General features: G+C 39.5%; 3 protein-coding genes across 7 annotated transcripts in view; 1 reads left to right on the top strand and 2 right to left on the bottom strand.

The window, feature by feature from the left end:
* fbxl18 (F-box and leucine-rich repeat protein 18) overlaps window positions 1-9,174 on the bottom strand; it is a 41,565-nt gene extending 32,391 nt beyond the window's left edge. The window contains exons 1-3 of the mRNA XM_084043145.1: window positions 9,058-9,174; window positions 7,128-7,325; window positions 5,506-5,855 (exon numbers count right to left, since the gene is read on the bottom strand). Of these exons, the coding sequence (XP_083899271.1) occupies window positions 5,506-5,855; window positions 7,128-7,325; window positions 9,058-9,111 (602 nt within the window). The 5' untranslated portion in view covers window positions 9,112-9,174. The remainder of the gene's footprint in view (window positions 1-5,505; window positions 5,856-7,127; window positions 7,326-9,057) is intronic.
* The window catches only part of LOC311035120 (uncharacterized protein), a 47,088-nt gene that overhangs the window by 16,804 nt on the left and 2,553 nt on the right, over window positions 1-27,731 (top strand). For 2 of the 5 annotated variants that reach the window (XM_084043198.1, XM_084043199.1), the window contains 5 exons: window positions 1,329-1,443; window positions 2,562-2,758; window positions 3,502-3,606; window positions 3,784-3,870; window positions 4,175-4,457. In XM_084043198.1, the coding sequence (XP_083899324.1) occupies window positions 1,329-1,443; window positions 2,562-2,758; window positions 3,502-3,606; window positions 3,784-3,870; window positions 4,175-4,249 (579 nt within the window). In that variant the 3' untranslated portion in view covers window positions 4,250-4,457. Of the gene's footprint in view, window positions 1-1,328; window positions 1,444-2,561; window positions 2,759-3,501; window positions 3,607-3,783; window positions 3,871-4,174; window positions 4,458-27,731 lie in introns of those variants that run through there. The other 3 variants (XM_084043201.1, XM_084043202.1, XM_084043200.1) reach the window with 3 other exon arrangements.
* LOC311035167 (actin, cytoplasmic 3) lies at window positions 12,622-15,768 on the bottom strand. Its single transcript, XM_084043246.1, has 6 exons — window positions 15,644-15,768; window positions 15,111-15,350; window positions 14,358-14,604; window positions 13,835-14,026; window positions 13,126-13,313; window positions 12,622-12,857 (listed from the first exon to the last, which is right to left on the bottom strand). Exons 1-6 carry the CDS (start codon window positions 15,764-15,766, stop codon window positions 12,714-12,716), a joined length of 1,134 nt encoding a protein of 377 aa, XP_083899372.1. The 5' UTR covers window positions 15,767-15,768; the 3' UTR covers window positions 12,622-12,713.

A 27,731-nucleotide genomic window follows, 5' to 3' on the forward strand; every position in this document is an offset into this window, starting at 1 on the left:
ATTTTTCACATCAATGAATTGCTGTCATTTTTTATGGGGATTTTTTAAATCACAAGTCAAATTAGTGCAGCATTGGTTAAAAACGAGTAAACTAAATTAGTATCTTTATAGCCTAGTGGTGCAGCACAAAATAACCAAAAAATATTAAATTTAAATATACTGTCTTGAACAAACTAAAATATGTCTAAAACCTCAGAAATTCCAATGCAACAAAATAACTCCTCATCTAAGCAGTAGCAGTGATGTTTTCAATGTAGTTAGTGGGTGTATTCAAGGCAAAAACGTACCATATGTCACTGCTATGTGCTAAATACTAGTGCTAGCCTAAACTCCAGTGAAATGTATAGTTTGAAACTCTCTAAAGCAGGGGTTTTCAACTGATTGTGAACCAGGGACCACCACCCTGATTAAGAATCAACCTGGGGACCACTGTTGTGTTGGGTGAGATTAGAGCTAAGATTAGTGCTTTGCTAACACTTTCTACTGTATGCATGCATCCCATGATACATCCCACTGTTTCTCAACCAGTGGTCCATGGATACACAGACACATGCAATTATATGGCCACATTTCCTAATAATGATGACTCCATCAGGCAATCCGGTACACTTCCCCTTCTTGAGATTCTAACTCCCTTTTCTGTGGAATTTCTTGACCTCCCACTTCCCAAAAACTGACAACATTGACATGTCATCATGTCGATAATATGCACTGTTCCATGGAACAAGAAGAAAAAAACATATTGCAACATGGTCAGGGACCTCATGCAATACCTTCAGGGACCACAAGTGGTCCACGGACCACCTGTTGAAAACCCCTGCTCTAAAAGGGATCTAAAATGTTGTGCTTACCTCGACAACAGGAGTTGTCCCTATCTACTTCAATGGACTACTTTGTTTGGGCTGTTTGTTGGACACTCTGCACTACTACTGGTACTTTAAGTATATTTTGATGCCAATACTTGTATAGCTTTTACTGAAGTAAAATGTTATTACCTGATTTTCACCTGTAGCAGAGTATTTCTACATTTCAGTATTGATACTTTTAAATAAGTAACACATGATGTGAGTACTTCTTCCACCACTGCCAGAAAGCGTGCTTTGGCTTAACATGTCTGAAATGCTGTGTCATTCACACTTAGTTGCGCAATCGTGTCGTTTTAGGCTTTTGGTCTAAATGGCAGTTTGTTTTAAAATGGCATTCATAAAATCACTCTTTAAAATGTTGATGTTCTCACAAGTATAGTAATACAAACCTGTCTGTGTGTGTGTGCGTGCGCGTGCGTGCGTGCGTGCGTGTGTGTGCGTGTGTGATGGGAGTGGTCTCAGCCTGTCTCAGATATAAGTAAGGGGAGCTTCCAGGAAAAACAATCTTGTGAACCACTTCTCTATAGACCGAGCTTTGACCAACTAGACATCACTATATTCTCCTCTGAAACAAAAGGTAATCATGGTTTTGAATGTTTTATTTGTTTTTATTTGTCATTCGTTTTGACTTTTAATCAGTTTTTAAAGCCAATGTGCCAGTTTCATTTTACATTTTGTGAAAAAAAGTTTTAGTACTTTAGGCATTCAGTGGTGGGATTTAAGAAATATCGTGAAAATAGCAGATCTACAAGCTCTCAACACATTGTGAGCTTGTAGATTTGGTATTTTTGCTATATTATTAAAGGAAAAAAATGGATACTGACAAAAAAATAAGGAAAATTTCTGTATGATTGTAGTTAGTTTTGTAAACAGACAATACAGTTGCAGTTAGCCATTGTTTTTTTGTGAAGCCTAGTTTTTGTTTTAATTTCAGTTTAAGGTAGGGTAAGTGATATTCTTGGGTTAAAACAAAAAGGTTTTTGTTAAAAGGTTAATATTCTGGATAGAAAGCATAAAAGAGCAGTTAACAGGGGTCTCCCGGTCTCTCCATCTCTTTAATGAACAGAAAATACATTTTCAGGTAGGTGACAAACAGGAGAGAGTACCCATTTATTTGATTAATTTTTATAGCGTTCCCGTTACAATTGTGTCAGCTCATTTCTTTGTGTCATCACTTCCAATTACACTTGTTTAATCTGTATCCTGACTGAGTTCTCTATCCTGATTGGATAAAATTGGTATCCCAACCTGAAAATGCATTTTCTGTTTTTTTAAGAGCTGGAGAGACTCCTGTTACTGAACAAACACACTATAGCAATGAGTACTATCAGAATGTAGAGCTATTAAACACTTATTTTAACCAAAGGAAATCACTTACCCTACCTTTATTTAATAATTTGTCAATTATAGTTTCTGTTATTTCATTATTTTTAGTCAACTGTAATAACTCTGTTCTGAAGGTGAAGTGTGAAGAACCACCCAAAATGATATGTATTATTATTATTTTTATATGTAAAAATATTTTATGCCAAGGGCCTCCTCCAGAAGCAAAGATTTGAGTTAAAATGTTTGCTTTGAAAAAAAGGGAAAAAGCTAGATTAACACATTTAGCTGAGGACCCCCTGGTATCCTCCCCCCAAGGACCCCTTTGAGAACCAATGGTCTACACAATTAACCCTATATTCTCCTGTTCAGGATCCATGCTGCAGAAGATGATGAGACTCAGTGTGTGCTTGTTGTTCCTGAGCTGTGTGTTCTGCCTGGCGACAGGACAGACATACAGCCAGATGGAACCTCGCCTGAAGAGCTTTGTTGATCTGGCTCTGAATAAAGCTAATCAACAACTTGATCATGGACATCTGAACTTCTTTCAAATCGGTGAAGTAGCACAGGTAATATCCTCCTATTATTGTATTCATTGTGTTTTGAATCATCATTTTTGCATTGTGTTTTGTTTTAATTAATGTAGCTTTACGTTATGATAGAGTAAGTGTGCTCTCTTGTGAAACACATATCAGAGCTGCTCCAATGTATCTGCTGGTAATTTAAAGCAAAATTAGCCAATCTACAAGCTCACAAGAGCCAGAGACAGAAGGACAAAAACACCACAGATAAATATGTTTTCTGACTGAACTTTCTTCCTCTTAAAGGGGAGTTTTCCCCCAGCCACCGTCCCCAAACATGCTTACTCGGGGCGTTGGGACGACAAACTCTTTGCTCTATAGAGCGTGCCAACGACTCGTCACCACGGGGGGGGCGTGGCATAGTAGCTGCAGACATACTTGAGGGGGGCAATGTTAAGTCAACCTGTTTTATACCCCTCAAAGATGTCCGCCGCTACCACCAAATGACACTTGTTGACGCCCCCTTGAGGATTTTTGGCACGCTCTATATGTTCAACCTTATCTTCATATAATTGATCCTCACTAATGCTCATTATTGGATGGCACCGTTTCAGTCTACTCACTCTGTGTCTCACTGGTGGGCTGTTGAGAAGCCTGCCTGCCTACCAGTGATATCATCAATGGGGGTTCCAAGCTAATAACTACAGTCTTTCTCCTACTGGGAAGTTAGCATGCTGAAGTGGGATTTGGCACTTGAATTGAATTGGGTGTCTTGTCTTGTTCTCTTGTAACTCACACCCCGGGTGAGAATCGACGTGCGTTTGAAGAACACAGTCTGTGAAAAGGCTTCGGGTGCAAATGACCACACACATCGCCATGAGTGTCCATTCAAACGGGTTGGTGAAATAGGCTACATCTCATTCATTATGAAACTCTGATCAATGAAGGCTCAGTGATGTCTAAAGACGTAACAAAATACTATTATTATTAACAGTTGTCTGTTAATCTGTCTGTCTGTCTGTCTGTCTGTCTGTCTGTCTGTCTGTCTGTCTGTCTGTCTGTCTGTCTGTCAGCTCCAGGTTCGTTGTTATGTGTGTAGCCCGGATCCAAACACCAGAGATCCTTACATCGACTGTGTTCGCTATGCAGATCAGGGGACGGTAAATATGTCTCTATGTTTCTAATGTCTGTCCTTACCAGTCTATCTCATTTGTGCATTTCACAAGCAATCTTTTTTTATATAGTGCAATAGCATATCAAAAGCTCACAATGTGCTGCGATGTGATGCATTGTGAACTTGTAGATCTGCTATTTAATCTCTTTTTAAAATAGTAAAAAAGAGATTAAACGTCCCAACTTAAACTTTTTTTATTAGCTTACTTTACCATTATTATTATTGATATTATCATTATATTTGTATCTTATACTCCAAACATAATATATATATGTGTTGTTTTCTTTCAGCGTTTTGCTGTATGGGACCAGCACTGTCTCCCACCACGACAAGGGATAAAAGCGATGAATACCAGTGATGACTGACAGCATAACGAGAATGAGTTTAAACATGACCACTGATCAGGAGCATGTGATGAGAACTAATGTCTCTGATTATGAATTAATTCATGATTAAGATGGATATGCCATTTAAAATATTTCATACGTCTGAAAATGAATACATTTGTTGAAGCTAAAGATCAAAAATAAACTGCCTGAATGCTTTGTAATATGAAATTATCTTCAATCTTTATTAAAGTGATATAAGTGATATATTTTCGTAAAATTCTGGTACTCATGAGTGCCATTAACGTGTTTCACGTGTTTTTACCGCTATGGCGCTGGGTGCCAATGACGTGTTTGACGTGTTTTTTTTTTGTTTTTGTTTTTTTGAAAAACATGTTCAGAACCCAAGATATCATTATCTGAAGATGTGCAGCTCCATCCACTCCTTGTTTAACTTATAACTGAAAAAGGCTGTATCACGCTTCCTAAGCACTTTTTTTTTTACATTGAAAAAAACTCTGGCACTGGGACAACCTAATTCTGAAATAATTCTGGCAATTCTGGCACTCAATGTTAAAGGGCAAGACCACTTTGGTAGAGGTTTGTGTTGAGTAGTTAACCTTGCCAGGATGTACGAAACTCCAAAGGTGAACAAGAAATCAAAAATAATTGGTTAATTCTAAATATACTCCTCATTGACTTACATTGTACGGTGAAACAGCTCTCAAAGGCTCTTTTAGCCCCAAAACTAACACAAACAAAGCTGATTCTGACAGTATATAGGGCATAGCAGTGGAAACTTTTACAGACTAGAGTATTTCTACATTGCAGTATTGATACTTTTATTTAAAGGGACTACACCATGATTTTCTTTTCTTCTTTTTTGTGTGCTTTTGGTCTCCCCTACCTCTCTTCTATCCCCAAAAATACCCCAGTTTAAACACTCAGGCAACCAAAAATGTATTTTTTTTTTTTACTTTTTCCACACAGAACCAGGCGATAACATGCATACAAACTGGCTCAATAGCGCCCCGTGCCAAACAGGACAATGTGGTATTGTAGGTGAAAGTGCTTTATAAGCCAGAGAGAAGTTAGTTGGAACATTTTGAAAAACGTTTCAGGGACATAAACAATATGATATTAAATATTATTATTATGTTTGAAATTCATGGTGTAGTCCCTTTAAGTAAAAATGAGTACTTTTACCACCCACTGCTTCTGGGGGTCCCTGGAACCAAAAAATATTTTGTGATGATGGGGGTCCGCGACCAAAAAAAGCTACACATTCCTCTCACCTGCGTAGCTGGGCACAGCAGGGCACCACGCCGTAGCTGGGCGTGAGCAGCGTCTGCCGCAGGTCCGACAGGCGGCTCAGCGAGTCCACCGCCTCGGAGCCCAGCTGGGCGGCGTTGAAGCCCGGCGCCACGTCGAACGCCAGCGACCGGAGGAGCGTCAGGGAGGAGAGGAGGCGCGAGAGGCGCAGGGAGGTGAGGCGGCAGCCGCCCAGGTCGAGGCGCGTCACCGCCCGGCAACGCACCAGGTGCTCCATGGTGGAGCCCGACAGCCAATAGCAGCCGTTCAGGCTGAGGGACTGCGCGTGATTGGCCAGCTGCTTCAGGATCTGCCGCACGGAGAGGTCACTGGCCTGGAGGGAGGGAGGGAGGGAGAGAGGGGGAAAAAACACGAGACGGAAGATATATCGTTGTTGTCGGGCAGAAACCTCTTATCTACGTATTCTAACTTCTTGTGTTTTTTCATAAATTAACTCTCTCAGTGCCAACGAAATAAAAAAATATGTTCATACTGTGCCAGCAATTCTTTTTTTTTCAAAGTAAAAAAAAAGGGCTTAGGAAGCGAGATACAGCCTTTTTCAGTTATAAGTTAAACAAGGAGTAGATGGAGCTGCAAATCTTCAGATAATGATATCTTGGGTTCTGAACATTTTTTTCCCCAAAAAATAATAATATTAATTTTATTTTAATTTTTTAAAACTCAGAATTTTTCGTTCTTGGCACTGAGGGCATTCAGAAAAAACTCGGGATATCTCGTTGTGTGGCACTGAGAGAGTTAACGTTCTACTTGATCATACTACAGCGTCACACAAAAGCATCAAAAGTAGCAGATCTACAAGCTCGAAACGCGCCGCTTCGCGCCGCGTTTCGAGCTTGTAGATCTGCTACTTTTGATGCTTTTGAATTATAATCCTGAGACAATAGAGTTAGTTCAGGGGGCTGACACGATCGTGACATTTTGGTTGACGGTCAGCTGTCATTGCAAATAATTGCAATTTGTGATCAACGATTGAATTGTGTTTTTTTGGCATTGAAACGATGTTCAACAAATAAAACATTTATGTTTTTAGGCTTTGTAAACAAACATTGCACACAGGGCAGATATAACAAATAAACATACACATAATAACACATTTAATTATTCTAACATTAAATATTTATTCCTGGAACCCAATCAAGCTAAATTTAACGCCTCAGCTCCTACAATTCCAAGGGCTTGCCAGGGTGTGTGTGTGTGTGTGTGTGTGTGTGTGTGTGTGTGTGTGTGTGTGTGTGTGTGTGTGTGTGTGTGAGTGAGTGAGGGTGTGGGTGTGTGTGTGTGTGTGGGGGGGGGGTCCCCAGTTCAAATATGATTAGTTCAAATATGATTATTTTGGGGGGGGGGGGGGTCCCCAGTCCAAATATGATTATTTTGGGGGGGTCCCCAGTTCAAATATGATTATTTTGGGGGGGGGGGCACCAGTTCAAATATGATTATTTGGGGGGGGTCACAGCCTGAAACGTTTGGGAATCTTTGACGTAGATGAATGGAAAGGATTCTGATAATTATACAAAGTATTTGCGGTTGGGCGATCATTAGGTTAATTGTGACAGGAGGCCTGTGTATGAGGTGTTATTTATGTTACCGTGTAATGCTCAGACAGACAGACGTGGGTCAGCAGGGTCTTGTCTCGACAGAGCGTGTGCAGCTTGCGGCAGACGCGCGCCACGCTGAGCAGCAGGTCACCCACGGGGACGTGACGCAGGATGCACAGCAGGATCTCATCGGACAAACCCGACATTCCCACCGAGGCCGAGGCCATCACGTCCTCGTCACACACAGCCTGGAGGGGGGGGGGGGGGGACAGAGAGAACAGAACACACACACACACACATACAAACAAAGACAAATAATACACACACAATGCAAAGGACTGAGAATTAACACCAAGGGCTAGGGCAGTGGTTCTCTAACTTTTTCATGTCAAGGATCCCCCAAAACGATATGTATTTGGCTGCGGACCGCCCATCTCAGAACCATTTTGTGCCAGGGTTTTTTCAAAAATAGCAGATCTACAAGCTCATAGCGGCACTCTGCGCTTTTGACCTGCGCTTTTTGGACTTTTGCAAGTGTTTTGATTTTTTTTAACACAAATCTTCTCTTCTTTCTGTCACAAAACATTTTCAGATGGGGGGGTCCGCGGCCAAATACATGTCATTTTTGGGGTTGTCTTTATTCACTAAACAAAAAGAAAAACATTTGAGCTAGAAAACATATAAACAGAGCAAAAACATTATTTTGAATGTAAATCTTTTTCTTTTGCTTAATGATTTAATTTGTTTTCATAAAAAAATCTCTCTCAAATCTTTTTTCTTTTGTTCAGTTAAGACACAAATGTAACTCCATACTGATCTACAAGCATGTAGATATGCTATTTTCAAACAAATGTTTTTTTTTTTTTTAAAGGCGAAACATTTTGAATATATTTTTTAAACATTTTAACAACATAAATCTGGTACGGGGGTCCCTGGCACAACATATTTTCGAATGGATGGCCTCAGGTCTTAATGTTTTTAAATATCTAGTAAAGGTTCAATTCTTCTCCCTGGCCTTGTGACAGTTGAGCAAGGCATCCTATGCTTTCCCCCAAACTGTCTGTTGTTTTGATTTCCCTTTGTTTGTATTATATGCTAAATATGTTTGTTTACATTTTATATTGCTTTGCATTATTAAACCTGTATAGCACTTTGGCTGACCTGGTCAAGTTTAAGGTAGGGTAAGTGATTTTCTTTGGTTAAAATAAGTGTTAAATAGCTCTAGGCCTATATTGTGATAGTACTCATTGCTATAGAGTGTTTGTTCAGTAACAGGAGTCTGCATGTCTCTCCAGCTCTTTAAACAGAAAATACATTTTCAGGACAGGATACCAATTGTATCCAATCAGGATAGAGAACTCAGTCAGGATACAGATTAAACAAGTGAAGTTGGAAGTGATGACACAAAGAAAGGAGCAGACACAATTGGAACTGGAACACTATAAAAAATGAAGCTGATAAATGGGTACTCTCCCCTGATTGGCTGACATTGTGTCAACTACATGAAGATATATGTTGTTTATCAAAGAGCTGGAGAGACATAGAGACCCCTGTGACTGAACAAACACTCTATAGCAATGATTATTATCACAATATAGTGCTTTAACCTTTTAACAAAAAAAACTTTTGGTTTTATCCAACAAATATCACTTACTCTACCTTTAAATGTGTTTTATAAATAAACGTTGTACCAATAAAACAGGCTTTGGCAGCAGGATGGAATTATTGTGCAGCAGCACAATCATTTGGTTGAATGGGGAGGCACTAAAATACACATCAAAAGCATCAATTGGTTAAGTACACACACGTGTGATAAATAATCACACTTTTCATTAAAATGACAAATTATTGCACTTTCCATAGAGGCTGTTATAATAATAACTAGGTCTGGTCTGGCTAAACTAGCTTACAGTTTACAGTTAGCTAAACACAAAGGTAGTTGGGGAACAACGTTATAGAAGTCAATTCATGTGGTCTAACCTGTTCAATTTGATAGTCCATGTCCTCTACTATTCCTGCTATAGATGTACTCATAGTTTTAAAGTTATATGTGAGGCTACAGTTTATGACAGGAGAAACTTCATTGATCTTTAACTGGAACAGCTTTCTCTCTGGAAGGAATCCAATCTGGGCTGAGCCACGGTACACCACCGGAACGTTTTGATAGACGGACACGTTTCCTGTTACAGCCAGAGTGACTGTCATATATTATATGACTGTCATGGATGAACTTCAACAAAGTGTTTGTACTTTCTCTCTTTTTGGTCCGTACATCTACATAAACGTTCAAAGTTCAAATATAAAGTACTGATCCCATGGCCATGTATGTTATAATTATGTCCGGGTCCTCAAACGTACCTGTATCTTCTGTATTGTTCAATGAAAAACATTTTAATCCGATTGGTGGCCATTTTCTTCATATTTTCTCCATTGTGCTTTCAACTATGCGAACCCATCGGTTGGGAGGTGTATTGCACTCTGGTACATTATAACTCTATAAAAATTGGCCAATCTTCAGATTAAAATGCTTTTCATTGAATAAAACAGAAGATAAAGGTACTTCTGAGGACTTGTACATAATTATAACATCGGTGACCATAAGGTAAGCACTTTATATTTGAAATGTGAACGTTTATGTAGATGTACGGGCCACAAAAACAGAAACTGCAAACACCAGGTTGAAATTCATCCATGACGGTCATGACAGATGACCGTCTAGGATCCATGGCTAGAGTGTCGCCAGATTTTGCGAGAGAAATAAGCAAGCAAATCAACAAAGCAAAACAAATGTTTTGAATGCAAATCTTTTTTCTTTGCTGTTCATTTGTTTTCATTCAAACATATGTTTCGCTCTGTATACTATTTTTTCAAATCTTTTTATTTTGTTTAGTTAATAAAGACACAAATGTAACTCCATAATTTAAAGCCATGTCATGCATCAGCATCAGCTATTTAAAAATAGCTATTTTCAAATAAATCTTGGGGGAAAAAAGGCGAAACATTTTGTAATTTTTAAAAACATTTTAACAACACATCTGGTACGGGGGTCCCTGGCACAACATATTTTTGGATGGAGATTGTCCACGAGAGCCACCAATCTGGGAACCTCTATGCTGGGAACCCATCATCAAATAAAAAGGAAAAACAGCGCCCTCTGCTGTTTCTTGAGAGATTAGAGAGCCACTGGTTTAAACAACATTTAGGAAACAACCCAAACAGACTAAATATTATTTAGTCTGTTTGTTTCTAAAGTCTAGTTAAACTAGAATTTAGAAACAACCAAAACAGCATAGCATCCCGCAACGAACAATATTTACAAGCAACTTTGCAGAACAAACAAGCCCAAAGTCGCTTATAATAAGCAGACATGGCAACACTGGTTCATATGAGCTTGTAGGTCTGATATTTTTCGCTGGATTTACCACGCCCACATTGACGTCATAACAACTTATTTTGCCAACTAGAGCCCAGAGCATACTGTAGGTTATTATACGTATATATCAACAGTGGTGCAAAAAGTAAAACAAAAAAAGTAAAAAATAAATAAAAAACTTTCTGTTTCTTTCTTTCTTTCTTGTTGCCTTTGTTGGTCATTTTTGTGTTTCTTTTTTTCTTTTCCATCTCCCCCCCATTTTAACCCTTTGTCTGTTTTTTCTCTTTTGAAAAAAGTTCATAAAAATAGTACAAATACATTTGGACTAGAAAAAGTATGAGACACACGCTCTCTGACCTTTTAACAAGACAAGACACAAATAAAGTATTGCGTGCACTGGGACAGAATTATGGGTTAATACCAAAGTTCAATTATCAATTAGAAATTAGTACGTTTTGAAAGCTTTCTTTGGCATTTATTTGTTTGCTTGTGTTTTAACCAGTGTGTTAAGGAGAGATAATATTTTAAAATGACCCTATGTGTCCATATTTAATGTGGTGCAAAGGCATGTATGAATGACTTCACTATGGTATGCTGTAACAGTCATTTTTATGCTCATCCTACTGTTCAGTGACCAATTGATTGTCCTTCTATAATCTACTCTCTCAATCAGGAGTATAAATTAATCACCTATGGTGATTCATAGGACCTATGGTCAATGCATCCTATGAGTCACCACAGGATGATGAATCTGATCATTCACTGCCATTTATCACGGTAAGGAAATTCACCCCACACAATGAGCCACTGATGTGTACCACCATGTTGTTCATAATTATGTTAACTAGGTATAGAGTGACATTTTTTGGGGACTAAACAAATGTTTTTGTTAAGGCTTAAACACTATGATCATTGTGTAGGCTACCCATTTATGACCTTCAATTTTGTCTGCTCATGTCATCGTCTCACCACTTGTTAATCTGTATACGAGTTCTCCTGATTGGATAAAATTGGTATCCTGACCTGAAGAAAGCATTTTTCTGCTTACTAAAGAGCTGGACAGACATGGAGACTCCTAAACAGTCTCAATGTAGTAGCAGAATACAGAGCCATTTAACAACACCCTACCTTTCAGCGCCATGTTGTACTTTATTTTGAGCCTATTATAAATTCCTAAAATAGGGACACCAAGCTGGAAGTGGTTAATATATTAAACTTGGGGCACTATGTAATTTTTTTTTTTTTTTATGAATAAAATGCAATTTTGGCCAATCGGTATGGTAGAGTATGTTAATGCAATAGAAAAATCAGGGAGAGCAAATGCAACAACCCTAATTGTATTTGGTCTACCCGATTTTCTATTGAGACATTTAGAGCGTGTCCCCCGAGCAAGCAGGCAGGCTCTATGGTAAAAATGTCAGCACTTGCAGAGGAAACGGGCTCAAAGTGGAAAGAAGTCACGCTCAAGTTTCTCTTTGATGCTACAGAGATCCCAAAGCCGTTTGTTGTCAGACGGACAACAACTTGGACCAAATAAATGCATGTCAATAGATCAGGTGTAGTAAATATACGTCTAAAATCTTGAGAAGGATTAAAAGACCAAGGACAGAAACCGTTTTCAGACATGTGCACTTTTATTGGGCTCTTACTGGTCAGTGTAGACTAGAGGGGGCAACAGGCCCCATTAACAAACCTTTTACACCTCCATACAAAACAGGTAAAAGCTTTGTCTTTTTGCATAATGACAAAAACAAACTGGAACCCCAAGTATATATCATTTAAGGCTGAAAGTACAAAAACAAGTTTCGGATAATTTACACATTAAGCAAATACTGTAGACGTTCTGTTGGGCAGCACACCCACCAGTGAATACACCTTCATAGAGGCAAATAAGGTGGTGAACAAACAGACAGACATCTGGAATGACCTACACAAACAAATGACATGTTTCACACACACACACACACACACACACACACACACACACACACACACACACACACACACACACACACACACACACACACACACACACACACACACACACACACACACACACACACACACACACACACACGCAAACCACCTGGTTCACTCCGGCCAGTTAACTTCCTGCAAAAAGTTTCCACCAATCACGGGGGGGGGGGGGGGGGGGGGGGGTGGTACAGGCTCTGTCGGTGTGCCAAGGTTATGTGTGCAGACGCAGAGCTGTATCAAGGATTCGTAGAAGGAGGTGCGAGGTTTTTTTTTTTTTACAGTCGGTTTAGAAGCACTTCCTGTGGACGATGCTGGGGCCGGACTCGTCGTACTCCTGCTTGCTGATCCACTTCTGCTGGAAGGTGGACAGAGAGGCCAGGACGGAGCCTCCGATCCAGACGGAGTACTTCCTCTCTGGGGGAGCAATGATCTGAAAAAAGGAGAGATGGATACGTTTTTGTTAACACAACAGTGGTTTTGAATTGCGACTAGTGCAAGGGTACCCAGACTTTTCTGGGCACCAGTTTGGGAAACACTGGACTAGTGCACTACAAACAAAGCCATACTGTAGGTTTATGAAATAAAGAATGGCTGTTCTACTGCATTAACTCGTACCATCCACCAAGTGGCAGCAGTTGTCATAGCTTTTGCCACACACAAGGGGGATTGTAATGGATATTACAGGACAATGGTTTTACCATGATATTCATGGTGGAGGGTGCCAGGGATGTGATCTCCTTCTGCATGCGGTCGGCGATGCCAGGGTACATGGTGGTACCACCGGAGAGCACCGTGTTGGCGTACAGGTCCTTACGGGTGTCCATGTCGCACTTCATGATGCTGTTGAAGATCGTCTCATGGATACCACTGGACTCAGAGTCCATACCTACATGTAGGAGGAGAGAGACGAGTGTTAAGCCTAAGGTCTAGATTAGGGCTTCAACTAATCATTAATTCCATGCAGCGAAATGCATATACTAGAACAAACATTCACATTTTGGTGGACATTAATAGAATACACCAACTAAACCCATTACGTCAACTTTCTGAGACAACCGATTAATCATTTCACCTCATTTTAGATGCAGGTCATCTTGGCTCTTAGATTATATATAGGAAAATAAAATTTCACAACTGAAAATGTGTATGGCCAAACCCTATTATGAGACTCTGTGTTAAAATGAGCCAATATGTAAAAGTATGATGTTTAGTAATATTGTTCCTGCCGTTTTACATACTGCCAACCAGGTGAAGAAATCAGACTCTGGCTTTAAATACTCGAAAATAGCCAATCTACAAGACGCATTAAGAGCTTGTAGATCAGCTATTTTCGCTGCGCAACATGCTTCCATAGAAGACATGCTCGCTGCAAGGTAATCCAAATGACTGGAATAAAGTGTGACTCACCGAGGAATGAGGGCTGGAAGAGGGCCTCTGGACAACGGAACCTCTCGTTGTCGATGGTGATGACCTGTCCGTCGGGCAGCTCGTAGCTCTTCTCCAGGGAGGAAGACGAGGACGCGGTGCCCATTTCCTGCTCAAAGTCCAGTGCAACGTAGCACAGTTTCTCCTTGATGTCACGCACGATCACACGCTCGGCTGTTGGGAGGAAGAGGAGAATGCAGATTAGTTAACAGAAGACTATATATTCCCAGCATGCATATTCTGGGGGAGAACTTTAGCCAAAAAAAAAAAGCAGATCTACAGCTATTTTTGCCTAAGAGATTGTGCACTGGAGAAGTACAGAGCCAGCTCATGTCCTGTTTACCAAGTCTTAAGGACTTGCTTGTGGTGTAAACCGCCGACAGGATGTTGAGGGGTTTTACACCTCCAGCAACAATATAACACTAAAAGCTGTCTCTAGCTGGTTTCAGCGTCGGGATGAGGTGTTTGGCTGGTTTCAATGTGTGGTTTCAAGGTGTTTACCAACCTTTGGTGGTGAAGCTGTAGCCCCTCTCGGTGAGGATCTTCATGAGGTAGTCTGTGAGGTCGCGTCCAGCCAGGTCCAACCTGAGGATGGCGTGGGGCAGGGAGTAGCCCTCGTAGATGGGCACAGTGTGGGTCATACCGTCACCGGAGTCCATGACGATACCGGTGATACGAGCGGAGGCGTACAGGGACAGCACTGCCTGGATGGCCACGTACATGGCGGGGGTGTTGAAGGTCTCGAACATGATCTGAATGAAGAGAGGGTGGGAGGGTTAGATGATGGGTCACTTCTGTTTCACAAAGAATGAATACCGCTCTAGTTCAGTGGTTCTCAAACACTGGGTCAGGACCCATGTTTGGGTTGTGGATACATTTTTATGGGTTACAATATCCCATTGTATCTCTATTATATTTTTGGTTTAATACAATTCAAAAGATTTTCAAAAAGTTTTTAAAAAAAGTAACCGATCTACAAGCTCACAATGCATCGTGTTGTGAGCTTGTAGATCTGCCATTTTTGTACGCCACTATTGTACAACAAAGTATAATACAGGGTGAAGTAGTCAGACTAATTGATTTGATTATTTACAACAAATAATCTTTGTGTTGATTCATTGATATAATAAAAAATAGAACCCTGCTTCCCCGTTTCGTAAGTCGGTTATTGGTTCTTCTAAATGTCGGGTTTCAAAACATTTTCGGTTCATTACCCAGACCCACATCTTCCTGCAAGTCCCCAGTTTTGTTTTCTTACCTGGGTCATCTTCTCCCTGTTGGCCTTGGGGTTGAGGGGGGCCTCTGTGAGCAGGACGGGGTGCTCCTCGGGGGCCACACGCAGCTCGTTGTAGAAGGTGTGATGCCAGATCTTCTCCATGTCGTCCCAGTTGGTGACGATGCCGCGCTCGATGGGGTACTTCAGGGTCAGGATGCCTCTCTTGCTCTGGGCCTCGTCTCCCACGTAGCTGTCCTTCTGGCCCATGCCCACCATCACACCCTGGGGAGGAGGGAAAAGGCACACAAAGGGTTAACAAACAGCAGAGGATATCGTTGCTGTGGGCAGAAAATGTCTCCATATTTTTGGTAAATGAATGCCCTACTTGATCATACTACAGCGTCACAAGTAGCAGATCTGCAAGCTTTTTGAGCTTGTCGATCTGCTACTTTTGAATACTGAAAACCAATGTACATAAAATGCAAGCTTGTAGATTGGCCAATAATATATTTTATAGGGGATATACATGTTTTTCTAGCCATCCAAGTTTGAACTTTCAGTGCAGCGTTGTGTACCTGATGTCTGGGACGTCCAACGATGGAGGGGAACACGGCACGGGGCGCGTCATCTCCTGCAAAGCCAGCTTTGCACATACCAGATCCGTTGTCAATGACGAGGGCGGCGATTTCATCTTCCATGTCTGAGAGTGTTTTTGTATTTTCTGTTTTCAAAACATCTTAGGGGAAAAAAACATTTGTTTTAAATAACTTATAACTACAATTTAATTTGTGGGTACTTGACATGAAAAGGTTTGAGAACAACTGGTCTAAAACAGCTCTGATAGCTGGGTAGCCAGTCTTTACAGATTGTAAAGACCACTACAAGAAGTCTGACTGTGATAAAAGGGACATGAATGAATGGTTTATGTTTTTGGATCGCTCATATTAACCTTTTTACCAACGTGAACACCATGCAATTTGGAAGTACTGATCTTTCAATCATCTGTTGCAGTAGCGGTGAGTTTTACTGCGTGTTCTCTCTATCTCTCTCTCTCCATCTCTCTTTTTCTTTTTCGAACTTTTTACCGTACATATTTTTTGTTTTTCTTATTTTTCAATTGTAAACTGTTTATATGATGTTCTGCATAGTAGTATCTGTCTTGTCATTTAATGTCACTATGAATTGAGTATTGTCATTGTGTTTTTGAGCAGTGCAACCACTCCTATGAGAGGGTTTAGGACCCATCCGTGGTGAAAGTTTTTCTTTCCATCGTGACAATTTGTCTTTCGCTGTGACGCCATGCTGTGGAAAACACGCCCATAGGCTAAAAAGAAATCACACCCAGCAGGACGTGCTGTGATTGGCTAGCGAGACACATGATGAAATTAACTTCAAACTTCCCAGACGCGCTGTGATTGGCTAGCGAGACGCATGATGAAATTAATAATAATGTAAAAAATGTTAAGCACGTCACTTCGCAGGACGTGCTGTGATTGGCTACCGAGATGCATGATGAAATTAACTCATAAATATCACCGCTCACTTCACACTGGGTGTGGTTTTTTAATCCTATTTAGACGACAGTTGACCTTGTATCTGAACTGTACCTTCATGTGCTTTTCATCTGCAAACTTCTAAATAAAGTATTCAATCAAACTCACTCTCTCTCTCTCTCTCTCTCTCTCTCTCTCACAGCTGTTGTGGTATGATAATGAAGGGGAGGGTATGGTTTGTATTGCGTCAGTAAATCGCTGTTTTCTGATTGGCACCTTTGACTCAAAATATTTCAGCTGACAGGAAAAAACAAAATAGTCAGAGAAGACACCATTATACATTAAAAAAATATTGGATTTCTGTCAACCTCAGACACATGAAAAACTGAAAAAGTGCAAAACCATGGCACCACCTCTTTAAGTACAGATTCTGAGGATTTGTATTTTACTTGAGTATTCGATTTTTTGATACTTATTACTCTTACTTGAGTACATTTCCAAGACAAATATTTTAATTTTACTCAAGTACATTTCTAGGAGGGCTTTAAAGTACTGAGTACTTTTAGGTTTGCTGTTTCTTTTTCTTCTCTAAAATTCTCTCACACTAGCCGTGTTTCTAGCTTCCCCCTCCACTCGCCTCTTTCATCTTGTATGGGTCTATCAGTCATTTCTATGTTTTTATAGGTGTCTCTGCAGGCTTTGAGTTTGTATAACGTAGTGGTTCTACAAGCAAGTACATCAGTGCATGCAATGCAGGTGGTTTCAGAGAGTTACTTCTCTGAAACAAGAGTTACAAGGTCCTATAAATTCATTGTGAAAACATTACAGCAATTCATTGATATCAAAATGAAGAAATATACTTTTAATTACTTACTTTTTTTTAAAGAGGTGGTGCCATGGTTTTGCACTTTTTCTGTTTTTCATGTGTCTATGAGGTTGATAGAACTTCATTAAGCCCCCTGGTGGTGTTTTTATGGTGTTTTATGTCTTCTCTGACTATTTTGAGTTTCTACCTGGAGGCTGAAACCTTGAGGGTCAAACGTGCCAATAGAGAAACAGCGCTTTAGTGACATAGTGAAAACATACCCTCCCCCTCATTATCATGACACAACAGGTGTGGGCATGAGGAGGAGGAGGGACTAGGACAGGTGGGTGGTGCTAAGGTGGTGGAGGAGGTGCTAAGGTGAGAACCAGGTATACTTAATGAACTGGAGGCGTGTCCACATAAAAACATAATTTTAACAATTTCTGTACACTTTTTTGAAAAAAATCTTCCTCCTAGTAAAACCATAATACCTGATGATTATGTTTTAGGAGGGGGGGGGGGAATCACTGAAAATCACGGCACCCCGTCTTTAATGAATACATTTTAATTTTGTCCAATCTGTATGGTAGAGTATGTTAATACAATATAACGTATACAATTGGGGCGGTTATATTTTGTCTCCCTGCTCTTCTATTGAGACATTTAGATTGTGTCAAAGGTCATGTCTTACCTAGACACAGGATCTGACATGAATTTTGGCCAGATGTGTTAGTATAGGAAATCAAAGGTTGTTTGTGTGGAGACCAAGCAAGTCGACTTGTCTCTGTGCCATCTTGTTTATTTTTTTGAGAGCAGAGGATGTGGTCACAAAGAAGGCTGTAGATCACACATGGGCAACATACGGCCTGGGGGCCGGACCCGGCCCTTTGACCATCTTAATCCGGCCCGCCAAGTCCTCAAAGAAAAACAAAATGACCCCCACCAAAAATGTACAAAAAAAGGCTGCCGTATGTTAGTGTTTTTTAGAAAATAATATTTAACTAGACTCCAATTAATAGTAATTAATATTTACCATTTGAGTACAATACCTACCTGCATTCCCCCCCCATCCGTATGTATACTCAAATGTTTTAAGTTGATAATGTAACAGTGAAACAGTCAACCTTGAGTCCATATTTATAACATAATGCAATGTGTTTGATCAGTGACCTATGGAGTGGTGCATATCAGATAAGATGCTGTAAAAAATGATAGGCTCATTTAAAAGTTGATACGGCATTGACGTGGATTGTTTTATGCAACTAATCGTTTTATTGTAAGGCCAGAGTACAACAGAGTGATACAAATGTCATCATGATTTGAGTGTGTGGGGATCTCATTTTAAATAAGCCATTGTGTTTTTCTGGGCAATTCAGTTTAGAGGACCTTGTATTGTAAACTACTTCCATTTCCATGTCTTTCTAAATAAAGTACTTCAATCAATCAATCAACGCTATAAACTGGGGGGTATGATATGATATATGATTTATTGCAGCAACGCTGCTGGGAGGTTTTTCACGATACTTTTGTGTGAAACTGTTGTACAGTACAACCATGTTGAGCATTAATTTATGAAAAAGCATACACACTTGAAATAAGGAGATACAAGTTTTCTGCCTGACAGCGGCGATATAATGTGATATAATATGATATAATGTGATATAATATGATATGATATTAATAATGTAATTTAATTACCTGAAAGTGTCACCACTAGATCACTCCTGTTGATCTTCGCCAGGAGGTTTCTTGTAACCTCCTCCAGAGTAGACTGATTATCAACCTGAAGCTGTGTGAAGCCTCAGTCTACAATTGGCTGCAGTGTCTGCAATTACAATTGGGAGGGGATTAGAATTTCCCTAAACCAATCACAAGAGATCCACAGATCCGCCTACATCTGACGTCATCGCACAGCTTGTTTTAGCAGATATTCGCTGATTGGCTTGTCGCTAGACCCACCTCCACCTCTATCAGAATATGCTTGTGTCATCACATCTACTGTTTGAGGCCTGGTTGCAGTTTCCAGCCTGTCTTTCGGAATGGAGCCATCGGAGTCGATTTCCAGGAGCAATTGGAATGCTTGAAGTCATCAGCACTAAGTTCCTGAAGGATCCCTAATAGACATTCATGTGCCATCACTTATTAAGGGATGCAATGAAGATGCAGGATCTGAAAAGATTAAGATGTCATAAAAAGTCAAGTATGATATAAAACCATTTATATAGAAATACAGTAGGTCATCAAATCTGTCAGATATGAGGTGGTCAGATATCAGGTGATTCCTCATTCTTGTTTGATTGATATACATATGCAAATAGCCTATTGTATATCAAAAATCACACCCAGTGTGAAGTGGGCGGTGTGTGGTCATCACAACATGACTCACTTTAAAAAAAGGATAAATTACTTTTTTTAAAGTCCATACTGCTATTCATAGGGCTGCACATGTGTCATGTGTTTCGCTAGCCAATCACAGTCCTGAATTTGCAAAGTCAGCCAATCACATTACAGTTAGTGGTGATGACACTAGCTGTAATGTGATTGGCTGATATGAAAAAAGTATCGATTTGCATTAACAATGGAAGGGTTAGGGGGTACACACATTTTTTGGTCGGTGTCCAAAACTCACTTATAGGGGGCGGCTACACCGCCCCAAAAATCACACCCAGTGTGAAGTGGGCGGTGTGTGGTCATCACAACATGACTCACTTAAAAAAACTTTTTTTTAAGTCCATACTGCTATTCATAGGGCTGCACATGTGTCATGTGTTTCGCTAGCCAATCACAGTCCTGAATTTGCAAAGTCAGCCAATCACATTACAGCTAGTGGTGATGACACTAGCTGTAATGTGATTGGCTGACTTTGCAAAAGTATAGATTTGCATTGACTGTGGAAGGGTTAGGGGTGTAGACTGCGTTGTAGACTATTGGCCAATCACGGTGCAGGATTGGTCAGTGTCCAAAACTCACTTATAGGGGGCGGTTACACCGCCCCAACAACATTTTATCTGCAGTGAATTGAACACTGTAACAGTCACAAGACCCTTCAGAGAAACACTCATGTGTATATGGTTGTAGGGGCGTGTTGTTCACTTGAGATTATAACAAACAATATAGGATGTACTATTATTTATTCAATGTTACTACTTCAAATCTATTCATCATGTAAAAAAGAAATCTTCCAATATTCCCAGTGTTTTTTTTTATTCACGCACGTTAATAAAACTTTGGGCTATTAGGCCTATTCAGCCTGTCTGTCTTGTCTTGGTGTATAATAAGAAAAATCTACAAAGTAACTAGTAACTACGGTTTTCAAATAATTGTAGTGGAGTAAAAAGTACAATATTTGCCTCTGAGATGTAGTAGAATAGAAGTGAAAACGGAAGGGAGCAGACGGTAACGGAAATCTTGGATTGATGTTATTTCCGTATCCGGGTTATGAAATGTATCACTACGAGGGATGAAGAACGGTGAGATCTTTTATAAAATCAACGGTTTTCAAAATTATGTTTTTTACGTCAGTGGCAGATTTGGTAATTGGAAAAAAATATGTTTTTTAAGTCAGTGGCAGTGAATGAGTTAATGAGTTAATATTTACCATTTGAGAACAATATCTACCTGCAAACCTCCATCCATATGTACTCAAATGTTTAATGTTTATAATGTAACAGTGAAACAGTCTGCCGTGAGTCCATATTTATAACATACTGCAATGTGTTTGATCAGTGACCTATGGAGTGGTTCATATCAGATAAGATGCTGTACACATTTATAGGCTCATTTAAAAGTTGATACGGCATTGATGTGGATTGTTTAATGCAAGTCATCTTTTTATTGTAAGGCCAGAGTACACCAGAGTGATACAGTACAGCTGTAAAAAAAAAAGAAGAAGAAAAAGAATGTTTGAACAGAACAATTTTCAGTTACAACATTTTGTAACTGAAAATGATTGTTGTGAAAGCTAGTACCTTATTTTAATGTAGTCTGGCATGTCTAAAATCCATGCAGTTTGAACATAATTCAGCACTATGTGTTTCAAGTTTCAATTCAATTGTACAATGTGTGGCCCCTCACTCACTTTATGGAAGTCAGTATGGCCCCCTGGAGAGAAATCTTGCCCTCCCCTGTCGTAAGCAGTAGTGAAAAAAGTACTCAACTTTTGTACTGAAGTAAAAGTATCAATAATGCAATGTAGAAATACTCCATTACAAGTTAAAGTCCGGAATTCAAAATTTACTTGAGTAAAGGTACAAAAGTATTGTATTTCCATTTCACAAGTTTTTGTAAAATAGCAGATCTACAAGCTCACACAGCCGATCTACGCTTGTAGATCGGCTATTTTCAAATGGCCAAAATATATATAGGACTGAAGCGGTTAGTACAATATTTGCTGAGATGTAGTGGAGTAGAAGTAAAAGTACAGAAAATTGGAAATACTCCAATAAAGTAAAGAATACCTCAAAACTACTGAAGTGCAGTACTTGAGTAAATGTACTTAGTTACTTTACACCACTGCTCGTAAGGACATCAACATTTTAGGATGCTGGTTTTTGCCATAACCTTAATCCTGATTCAGAATCCTAAAGCTGAAAAAAGCCGATCTACAAGCTCACGACACATCGCGCTAGGACGCGTTATGAGCTACCTTGTTGTACAGGAATGTCACGCAAACATAGCTTATCTATAAGCTCACAACACGTCGCGTCGCATTACGATGCGTTGTGTGAGCTTATAGATGTGCCATTTTAGAAAATGTATAAAGTTCATAGAGCACTGAAGTCTGACATCACTGCCACTAGAGGGCGCTGTTTCACGGGTTCGTTCAACACAAAAAAAAAAAAAAATGTGTTGAAATCCCCTTTTGGGAATCTTAGATCACGACATTATAAGAACTGTGTTCCAAACATAAACACACCACCCTGGCGTTTTTGTCAGGGGGGTGGCTCTGCATCGTTTATGATATTCATTCATATTTGATACAGCCTGTTTCTGGCGAAAATGTGATGAATTCTGCCTTAAAAGTCTTCCGGGTGTGATATCACTGTCCCTACAGAAACCGTGTTCATGGGAAATGTAGTCTTTGGGTTGTTTGACTTGTTTCTAGTGTTTATATTGTGTTACTCTCTGGGTAAATATGTACATTTACACCTTCAGTCGATGCTTTATATCCATATGAGTAAAATCGCCGGGGTGGTGTGTTTATTTTTGGAACACAGTTCTTATATAAAGCGATCTAAGATTCCCCAATGAGGATAACACAAAAAGTAAAGCCCCGAACCTGCGGAAAAGCGCCCTCTACTGGCAGTGACGTCAGGACTTCGGTGCTCTATATGTGCACGTGTGTATGTGTGTGCATGCACTTAATGTGTGTACATGGCAGTGCATCTATGCACACATCATGTATTGGTACACATTGTGGGCACAAATCCGCGGTGAGAGCCATGCTGTCCACCCAATGGATCTAATAACTACATTGGATCCATTGGAACACTGATTCTTTTGTCCATTTCCTGAAAAGTAACACCCGACTGTGTTGATATGAGGAACGCACATTAGACTTATATTCATTGGAATGCCTTCTGGGGCAGCATTTAATGTCATTGGTTCTCCCGTCCGTCCAATCAGTGAGAGTAGTGACTTTGACTGGCAGTTGTGCCTTGTGAGACTTCTGCCGCGAGTTTTTGGATAGTATGCCTAATGTGGCGAAATTATGCCTAAACCTAACCTTAACCCTAACCTCACAAAAACTAGGCCTAAACCCAACCTTAACTCTAACCTGACAAAAACTATGCCTAAACCTAACCTTAACGTCACAAAACTATGCCTAAACCTAACCTTAACCCTAACCTCACAAAAACCAGGCCTAAACCTAACCTTAACCCTAACCTCACAAAAACTAGGCCTAAACCTAACCTTAACCCTAACCTCACAAAAACTAGGCCTAAACCTAACCTTAACTTCACAAAACTATGCCTAAACCTAACCTTAACTTCACAAAACTATGCCTAAACCTAACCTTAACTTCACAAAACTATGCCTAAACCTAACAATAACCACGATAACACACACCCTCTCCTGTAGTATTGCTTAACCAATTAAGACCGGGAAAGCATCTGTCATTTAAGATTGTAACCATTATCTTATACTTTGGCTATTTATTTTCTAAATCAAGATTTTTGCAAATCTTTCAATATGTATTTTTTAAAGCGAACATTTTAATATACATAAAACATATGTATAAAAAAACGTAATAATAATCTATAATCAGTGGTTCTCAAACTTTTTCATGTCAAGGACCCCCAAAATGTAATGTATTTGGCCGCGACCCCCATCTCAAAATATGGAAAGAAGGAAAGGTTGGAGTTAAAAATGTTCGCTTTGAAAAATATATATTCAAAGATTTGCAGAAATGTTCACGATTTTTCAAAAATAGAAGATCTACAAGCTCATAGTACGGAACTCTGTGCTCAAGCATAAAATAACTTGTCTTAGTTCTACTGGATCTCTTCTCCACAAGTCCCTCACTAACATTTTAGTCTAGTTTTTATTTGATTACTAAAATTGTCAATATATCTAGTCACAGTTTTATAGTAATCATGGTTTAGTTTCTATTTCGTTTTTATTTCTAGTAAGCTATTTCTTAAACAATAGATTCTGTCATGTCACGGTCATTCATCTGTCATAATATTGGCCATTAGGGACTTGGTGTACGTGGCATATGTACTAGCCACTACCTATTTTCTTGGCATCATACATGTTTTTCCACTGGTTCCCACCAAGTTTAGTAGGCACGCTATGCCCACCCAGGACCTTGGTTTGGCATGCCACTTTGTCTATCCTTATCCTTCTGGGCTACATCTACATCTGGGCGCCAGATGTAGATGTATCGATCTACATCTGGCGCCCTCTGGGGTCCCTTAGTTGGTACGTGTTCCGTGCGATGGTGCCATTTGATATTTCCTAACTTGGTGCCAATATAGTAGAACATCTTACATAATCACATTATCTCGTGACATTCACTCGTGATCCTTATACTCGAATACATATTCTGTATACTGGAATACATTTACTGTGCTAGATTACATTTCCCATTGCTAATCTCTCTGTCCCTTTAATTGATGCCACAGCACTTACTTTGGCTACAGTATTTGAAAATAGCTGATGTACAAGCTCACAATGGGTCGCAATGCATTGTGAGCTTGTAGATCGGCTATATTCAAATTATTTTTATACATTTTAAAACTTGTGCAATTGGACATTCTGCATAATGAGTACACTACTTTTACTTTTGGTACTTTGGCTTTTTGAAAATAGACAATCTACGAGCTCACAATGCGTCGCGATGCGTTGTGAGCTTGTTGATCGGCTATTTTCAAATGATTTTTATACTTTTTAAAACTTGTGAAATTGGACACTCTGCATAATGAGTACTTTTACTTTTGGTACTTTAAGTATATTTTGATGCCAATCCTCGTATAGTTTTTACTGAAGTAAAATGTTATTACCTGATTTTTACCTGTAGCAAAGTATTGCTACATTTCAGTATTGATACTTTTAAATAAGTAACACATGTGAGTACTTCTTCCACCACAGCTTGTAGATTTGCTATTTTTGCTATATTATTAAAGAAAAAAATTGGATACTGACAAAAAATAAAAGACAATTTCTGTATGATTGTAGTTAGTTTTGTAAACAGACAATACAGATGCAGTTAGCTATTGTTTTTTTTGTGAAGCCTAGTTTTTGTTTTAATTTCAGTTTAAGGTAGGGTAAGTGATATTCTTTGGTTAAAACAAAAAGGTTTTTGTTAAAAGGTTAATATTCTGATAGAAAGCATAATAGAGCAGTTATTCAATAACAGACAGGGGTCTCCCGGTCTCTCCACCTCTTTAATAAACAGAAAATAAATTTTAAGGTATTTCAGGAGAGAGTACTCATTTATCTGCTTAATTTTTTATAGCGTTCCTGTTACAATTGTGTCTGCTCATTTCTTTGTGTCATCACTTCCAATTACACTTGTTTAATCTGTATCCTGACTGAGTTCTCTATCCTGATTGGATAAAATTGGTATCCCAACCTGAAAATGCATTTTCTGTTTTTTTAAGAGCTGGAGAGACACTCCTGTTACTGAACAAACACACTATAGCAATGAGTACTATCAGAATATAGAGCTATTTAACACTTATTTTACCCAAAGGAAATCACTTACCCTACCTTTAACTAAAATAATTTGTCAATTATAGTTTCTCTTACGGTATTTCATTATTTCTAGTCAATAGTAATAACTCTGTTCTGAAGGTCTACACCAGTGGTTCTCAAACTTTTTTATTTCAAGAACCACCCACAATGATATGTATTATTTGTGCTGCGGACCCCCATCTCAAAGATATGTTGTGCAAGATTTGAGTTAAAAATGTTTGCTTTGAAAAAAAGGGAAAAGGCTAGATTAACACCTTTAGCTGAGGACCCCCTGGAACCCCCTCAAGGACCCCTGGGGGTCCCCGGACCCCACTTTGAGAACCAATGGTCTACACAATTAACCCTATATTCTCCTGTTCAGGATCCATGCTGCAGAAGATGATGAGACTCAGCGTGTGCTTGTTGTTCCTGAGCTGTGTGTTCTGCCTGGCGACAGGACAGACACACAACAGCTACAGCCAGATGGAACCTCGCCTGAAGAGCTTTGTTGATCTGGCTGTGAATAAAGCTAATCAACAACTTGATTATGGACATCTGAACTTCTTTGAAATCGGTGAAGTAAAACAGGTAATATCCTCCTATTAATGCATTCATCGTGTTTTGAATAATTACTTTTGCATTGTGTTTTGTTTTAATTAGTGTAGCTTTACGTTATGATAGAGTAAGTGTGCTCTCTTGTGAAACACCTATCAGAACTGTTCCAATGTATCTGCTGGTAACTTAAAGCAGCACTATGTAACTTTCCTCTTCTACCCCGGATTTTAACCTGGTTTCCTGCGCAAGTGCTGACAATTCTACCATTGAACTAATAGAGCCGGCCTGCTTGCTCAGGGGATAAATTGAAATAAGGACGCAACTAAGGACGCCTTAGCTAAGAGAGAGATGAAGCAAGGAACCTCACTAATGTAAAAAAGTGTGTTGCAGATTAAACGTTTTCATAGATTTAAAAGATATAGACTTGTTTGACATCACTATCATCAGTGTTGTGTAAATTAATGTTTTTTCGTTTGTTTACACATCATCTTTTCTATTAATATGTTGGATGTTAACCCATTAAAACCGGGAAAGCATCTGTGTCATTTTAGATTTTAACCACTTTAACCATTATTTCATTATTTTAGACTTTAGCTATTCTAAAATAGCAGATCATAGCGCGGCACAAAGTGACACTCTCTGAGCTTGTATACCTGCTATTTTTTAGATTTTTGTATCTCAAATCTTTGCTTCTGAGGGTTCCTGGAAGACATTTTTTTCAGATAGGGGTCCACGGCCAAATACATATAATTTTGGGGGTTCTTGACATGAAAAAGTTTGAGAACCACTGACATAGAAACATAGGTTTTTCAGAAAACTGATTTATAAGACATTTGTAGAATTGAGTCCTCAGGTCTTAATGGGATAATGTGCATTTTTAGACATTTAACCACATAAAGCCTTACTAAACTTGAGCTTTGCCTTTTTTTTTTTACAACGAGGCAGACAATGGACAAAATCAAGTTATGATGTTGTGCAACATATTTAAAATGTTGCACTACCTCCAAACAGGCAAGACCCCCCACAACCCTCTCCCTTCCCTACGCCCGCCACCAAGGGGGTCCCGGAAGACAATGATAATGATATGTGAACAATGGGAAACACTGACATGTAAAGCACTGTGTCATGTCATGTTTCATCTCACAGTTTGAAATAAGAAGACTTAAGGACATGAACACCGGTGTTCACTCTCCATTCCGACATCTCACCACTCCGACTAGTGGCTTCCGCGTGCGGTTAGGGTTAGGGTTAGGCTTAGGTATAGGGTTCGTCAACGTCGGAAAGGCGACATGTCGGAAAGGAGAAATGCACCCATGAACACCACAGATAAAGATGTTTTCTGACTGAACTTTCTTCCTCTTAAAGGTTTTTCCCCCAGTCACCGTCCCTAAACATGCTTACTCAGGGCGTTGGGACGACAAACTCTTTGCTCTATATGTTCAACCTTATCTTCATATAATTGATCTTCACTAATGCTCATTATTGGATGGCACCGTTTCAGTCGTCTCACTGGTGGGCTGTTGAGAAGCCTGCCTGCCTACCAGTGACATCATCAATGGGGATTCCAAGCTGATAGAAACTACAGCCTTTCTCCTACTGGGAAGTTAGCATGCTGAAGTGGGATTTGGCCAG

This window comes from Gymnoscopelus microlampas, assembly GCF_963454915.1.
Source record: "Gymnoscopelus microlampas genome assembly, chromosome: 2".
In the NCBI taxonomy this organism is placed as follows: domain Eukaryota; kingdom Metazoa; phylum Chordata; class Actinopteri; order Myctophiformes; family Myctophidae; genus Gymnoscopelus; species Gymnoscopelus microlampas.

Bases quoted from the DNA above. Each gene is read 5' to 3' on its own strand.
- LOC311035167 (XM_084043246.1), bottom strand. From the start codon at position 15,766: ATGGAAGATGAAATCGCCGCCCTCGTCATTGACAACGGATCTGGTATG. The intron at 15,351-15,643 runs GTACACAACGCT...CCTCCTCCCCAG, and splicing joins TTGGACGTCCCAGACATCAG to GGTGTGATGGTGGGCATGGG. The intron at 14,605-15,110 runs GTAAGAAAACAA...CTCTTCATTCAG, and splicing joins ACAGGGAGAAGATGACCCAG to ATCATGTTCGAGACCTTCAA.